The 6,000-nt window shown below is 42.4% G+C and overlaps 1 protein-coding gene across 1 annotated transcript; it reads right to left on the reverse strand.

Moving 5' to 3' along the window:
• Positions 1-4,185: 4,185 nt before the first annotated feature.
• LOC110756245 (uncharacterized) lies at positions 4,186-5,721 on the reverse strand. Its single transcript, XM_021957647.2, has 3 exons — positions 5,242-5,721; positions 4,802-5,041; positions 4,186-4,314 (listed from the first exon to the last, which is right to left on the reverse strand). The coding sequence occupies exons 1-3, from the start codon at positions 5,719-5,721 to the stop codon at positions 4,186-4,188; spliced, it is 849 nt and encodes a 282-aa protein (XP_021813339.2).
• Between the last annotated feature and the right edge of the window lie 279 nt (positions 5,722-6,000).

A 6,000-nucleotide genomic window follows, 5' to 3' on the forward strand; every position in this document is an offset into this window, starting at 1 on the left:
GTCTTCTAATCAAACGATTGTAGTCGAGAGAGGAACTGGTCTCGGCTGTTAGGTTCACGGCCTGAACTACAAGGCCGTTGAGTGATGGTGTTGGTGGTGGGTTTTGGGCGGTGCTCCGGCGCGTCGCTCAGGGAGCGACGGTCGTATGATATATGGGGTGAGGGAACGAACAACAGAGATGGTGCTCCGGCGCCTTTAAAATCAAGGGTCGTATGATATATTGATGAATGAATTTTCCTTACAGTCTAACACTACTCCTAGGAAAGCAAGTAAAGATATTGAAAGTGCATTACAGGAAAAAATAAGTTGCTCCGTGGGAGGCTTTGGTTTGGTGTTTGAACCCTTTGAATGTAGCTTGAGCCTTGTATTTATAGGAAGAGTTCCTGGAGGAGTAATCGAGGCTGAAAATCTGCATGGTGGAGCCTGATTAGAGCAAGTGGGTAGTCCAATCGACATTTGGGATCGTGAAGTATGGTGGTGTGACCCCATAAATCCCGGTGAATCTCGGCCGCCGCTCTTGATCGTGGGTTCTGAGCTTCTGGCCGTGGAGACGCATTTATTGCTATGATAGTTGGTGACCTTTTCTCTCAAGCTGCAAGGATTCTTGTGAGAATGTCTACGTCTAATCACTCTGATCCTCATCACCAAATCCTGACTTCAGTCACTTCCCACCTTCCCTCGCGCATTAAATGCTTATTTGTGGCCAGTGGGTTTGCTGCATTAAATAGGCACTACTTCATTAAATGAAGCATGGGTCCCTGCTATCACGTGATGATCTGACTTTAATATTTCTTGCCGCGATTTTGCTCGGCCTCGGCCTCGGCCCGCAACCGAGGCTGAGATGAACATGCCTTAGCGTTTTTCTTTTGTCTTCAGGAAGGTAAAGTACCTTGGCGAAACGCTGCGTTTCAATTTTACGAGTAAGTGCCAGGGCCGAGAAAAGGGGCTCCTTCGGCCAGCTCACGGCCGTGATTTATTAGGCACAAACAATATATATATATTCTCCATGAGCTTGGCGAGTTGAGGTCGGTTCTTCGTCAACTTGACCATGAGCTTAGCACGTCGATATGGGTTCCTTGCCAACCTGACCACGAGCTTGGTGAATCGAGGTCAGTTATTTGCCAACCTGACCATGAGCTTGGCATGGCGAATTAGGTTCTTTGCCAACCTAACCATGAGCTTGGCATGGCGAGGTAGGTTTTTCACCAAGCTCATAAGTAAAAAGTCCACATCAGAAAGGCTTTGAGAGCCAGCTGCCAATTGAAACCAAAACCGATATCTATTTGGAGTAGTAGAGATCAATTCACACTGAGTCACTCCCATATGTAACTGGAGTAGTTCAAATTAATTCAAACTGGACCAAACCATATATCTTCAGTTACCCATTAGCCACAATCGATACAGAGCTTTGAGTTTGAGACGCCAAAACCAAAGAGAAATAAAAGCAAGGTTAGTCTTTTCCTTTGCTCTTTTCTGTCAGAGTTAGACCATATAGCCCATTAAACTATTAATCGAAAGTCTGGGAGCTTAAAGAGGCAGTATCTGTTTGTCAAAGTACAGAGCTTGTTACTCTTTATTTGCTACTTTTTCTTCTCTTTGTTTTTTTCTTGCTACTGGCTACTTTTTTTGCCTTGCGTTTTATTTATTCTTCTTTCTTACTTTTGCTCGTCTTCTTCCTTGCTTTTTGTTTCTTGTTTTCTTCTATTTACTTTTCTTGCTTTTCTTCTTCCTTGCTTTTGTTGCTTTCTTCCTAGTCTTCCAACTTTTTTTTTTGTTGCTTTCTTCTTCAATCTTGGGCATGGCAGGAGGTGGAGGCTTCTTGGCTTGAAATTGGCGAGCCATATTTCCCTTTTGGCTTTTTCCTTGAACCACTAATTTGCAGCCCTGCATACGACGCCGTTCATGGGGGTGTCGAAACGGGTGAACTGGTGGTTCTGGACAAAGGCCGTGTGTCGTGCACCTTTTTTTTGGTGTTACGAGAAAAGGAAAATAAACTCTTCTCTCTTTTGGGATCTCTGCTTTTCTTTTTGTATGAGATTTTATTTTCATCATTTCCTTGAAGGCTTGACTGTATTTTTGGGTCCAAAGACAATTTTGAATTCTCTACTCCCTTCCGATCTCTTGGTGATTTTTCTTTTCTTATTTGTATTTTGCAGCAATGACCTGATGCTTTGGTGCATTCTTTTCTTTATGATTTGATTGCATATTTCCCTTTGCAAACTGAGATCTTTTGGGAGGGTTATCATACCGCCAATTAAGATGCTGACTTTGTTTTGTCTCATTTGCATCATGTCTTGCCAGCAACCAAGTAAGAACCTTTTATGATATTTGCAAATTGTTGTAGAGGAGTGTTGTCTTAGTAACTTGCATGGGCCGTCCGGCTTGGGATTTTTCTTTGTTGGCAACTTTTGGAGCACAAGACGTGGATGTGAGTCATCAGCTTTTGTAAACTTTCTGGTAATTAGTAGTATCTGCATATCTTTTAATATTATATTTTCTTCTGTTTATGCATATGGGTGAGACTAAAACAGAGTTGTTGATTTTCTCCGTTTGCAGCACGTTTTGCGATCTCTTCTTTCTCTAATTTGCAGATCCGGAATTTCACTGTGCTGAAGGTGGGTTAGGATATAACACGCCATTTTCTGTTTTTGGTACTCAAGAACACTCGCAAGGTCTTCTCTAAGTACCACAACGTGCCTATGGACACTCACAAGGTGTTCATAGCACTCAATACAGTGGGGTTCTTGCGGAAGCCCATCTTTACATTCACAATCGAGAGGTCCTTGCTGGAGCTCTCAGTGTAAATAGCAGTCATTACCGATTTGAGAAGATCAACACTGTGGGGCTCTTGTAGAAACGCATATGTACCTTCACAACAGAGAAGTCTTGCGAGAGCTCTTTGTGTAAATATCACGATTATTGCCAATTTGAGAGGATTTGTTTACATTTTCCATTGCTGAGACCTCTCTTGATATCAGACATTTCTTGATATCAAACATGGAGGAATTTTCAGGCTTCTGTACAATGGCCTTACACACATTTTTTGCCTACAAGTTAGTTGTACAGAAAATGATACTCAAATGAATTAGTTTTATACCTTCCCAATTGTATTGTGACAGAGCTTTGTATCTTCTTTGCTTGTTTCTACAGCAGTTTTGGTATTTTTTTCTTCTGTGTAGCCCTTCTATGTTTTCTCTCCTTTGCGTTTTTCCCTTTTTTGTTTTCTCCTCTTTTTGTTTTTGCTCACCAATGGTCCCTTTTTATAGACCCAGAGAAACTGAAGAGAGTGGAGCCAGTTATGGGCTCACATACTGTGTGGGTACCATATGTGGGAGTAACTTCCCATTTTTAGTCAACCCCTCAACTCCACACTCCAAAGTCACGTACATGAAGCATATTCTGTTAGTGCTTTCAATATATTAATATTTTCGTGTAAAAATATTAATATTAATTCATTTTGGGCCTAAATCAATTTAGCAATAAGCCAACAAGACCATTTTAGCTATGAGCCCAACTTCTTTAAACTTGGGCTAGAATTTAATTTGATGTCAATGAATTTTTTATTTCAATATGCACTTCTTTCGAAGTCCTAGGCGACGTCATGTTAAACAGAGCTTCTATATTTTCTGGATTCGCCTTGATGCCACACTGGCTAACCATTAACCCTAGGAATTTTCCTGAGCTGACCCCAAAGGCGCACTTGGCAGGATTAAGCCTCATCTTATACCTCTTTAATACCTCGAAAGTTTCAGCTAGGTCTTGAATGTGATGATCAACCGTGACACTCTTGACTAGCATGTCATCGACATATACCTCCATATTCTTCCCGATCTGGTTGGCAAACATCTGATTGACAAGTCCACTTCTTCCTTCATGGCAGGGTACCGTTCTGCATCGTAAGCTCGACATTTTTGGCGTATTGGCTTGAAGGTGGGATCAATACTTAGATGGTGTGATATGATCTCGAGATCTATTCCCGGCATGTCTTCATATGACTATGTAAAGATCTCAGCGTTCTCACGTAGGAAGTTTGTCAGGTCATCACAAATCTGAGGTGGTAATTGGGCTCCAATCTTGATGATTTGATATGGGTGATTTCGTCGATTTGCAATTTCTCTAAGTCCCCTCCTAGCATCGCTTTTTTTTTACTTGTACCTTATCGTGGGTCAAGCTCGACCCCACGGTCTATCCCATCTCGTTTGACGACGTACATCTCCAACTTTTCCTTTCTTTTCTGCTTGGACGCCACGAGTAACACTCCTTAGCTTTTTGTTGATCGCCCTTCACATGTCCCACACCAGCTTTGGTTGGGAACTTCATCACGAGCATGTGCCTGGCAATGAAGGCTCAGAGAGAGCATAAGGCTGGTCGACCTAAAAAACCATTATAAGCAAAAGCGCATTCAACTATTAGAAAAGTTGTGTACACCGTTGTCCGTTGGGGTGCTATTCCAAGTGGCAGAGGTAGTGTGATGCTTCTAATGGAGTTAATGCTGTCCCCAGTGAATCCAAGCATGAGACTGACCACTAGCTTGAGCTCTTCTCATGATATCTCCATCTATTCAAAAGTTAATATAAAGATGATATTGACCGAACTGCCTGTGTCAATGAAAACCCATTTCACGCAAGAATTTGCAACCTCAGCTTGGATTATGAACGGGTCATCATGTGGGTGAACTACACCTCTTTCCTTCACCTCGTTAAAATTGATCGCCGAGTACTCGAGCTTAGGTGACTTTGGAGTCCGATAGCCTAGACCAATCGAGAGTGCCTCGAGTCCAACTTGGGTACGTCGTGCATACCTTTTGTGCTTTGTTGGAGTCCCTAGCTAGAGTTGTTCCACCTGAGATAACATTGATGTCTTTCGTAGCACATGGTTGCTTGTTTGGTGTGTTGTCATGCTGCTTTGCTTGCTTCTTTTCACCCATGAATTGGTTTAGATGACCTCGCCTAATTAGTGTTTCAATCTCATGTTGGCGTTCGTAACATTGATCCGTCGTATGACTGTTATTGCGGCGATATCTGTAATATTGATTTGGATCCTTTCAGCCTTTGGAAAACCTCGAAGGTCGGGGTTTTGGCAACTCAGTTTGGACATGGAAGAAGACCTCCTCTCGATTAGTATTCACGGGGTGTAGTTGTCGAACTGCGGTCGAAATGGATTTTATGGTTGATCTTAGTCTCTCCCACCTTGCCTAGAATTCTCAAATATTCCTTTCTTGTCGTTTGGCTTATCATGTACATCATTTCGACCTTTTTTCCGTTTATCTCCTACACTAGGCTGCGACGGATCTTTCCCTTCTGGTGTGTCATATGTCATCTCCTCAGCGATGACATGACGATACGCCTCGGACACCAGGTCCTCATAACTCTTAGGTGGAAACTTGTTGACATGAAACAGAAAAGGTCCTCTTTGGAACCCAGCTAGAAGGGCAATATAGGTTGTATGTTTGGAGCAACTAGGGATGCTAATTACTTCTAGATTGAAACGGTTGATGTAGTGTCGTAACTTCTCCTTAGGGCCCTGCCTGATGCTGAGAAGGTAGTTGGGTAGGTACCTCTTCTTTGAGGTAGATAGAAATTGGTTCATGAAGCTCTGTTTGGGCAGGTTAAATGAGCTGATGAAGTCAGGCTTCAAGGACTTGAACCAATCCTTAGTTGATCCTTCTAAGAGCAGAGGAAAAGCTAGACATTTCATGGCATCTCCATCTTTCACATTCATCTAGTAACCGAAGTCGTTCAAGAAGTCCATCGGGTTGGTGGTCCCATCATAAAGTCGCATCCTGGACTGTTTGAAATCCTTTGGGAGCTTGAATTCAAGGATGTCTCTAGTGAATGGTAGGGTGTCAATTGTCATGGCTAGGTCAAGAGGTCCTGGACCTCGCTCACTGTTCGGTTCATTTTTACACATGATTTTTCATGTTATTCACCCACTATTTTGAGTTAGTTCTTGACATTTTATAGCTTTTTACTTCCTTTTTGTGTTTTCTTAGATTTTACC

The sequence above is a fragment of the Prunus avium genome, chromosome 8 (genome assembly GCF_965620075.1).
Source record: "Prunus avium chromosome 8, drPruAviu1.hap1.1, whole genome shotgun sequence".
Taxonomy (NCBI): domain Eukaryota; kingdom Viridiplantae; phylum Streptophyta; class Magnoliopsida; order Rosales; family Rosaceae; genus Prunus; species Prunus avium.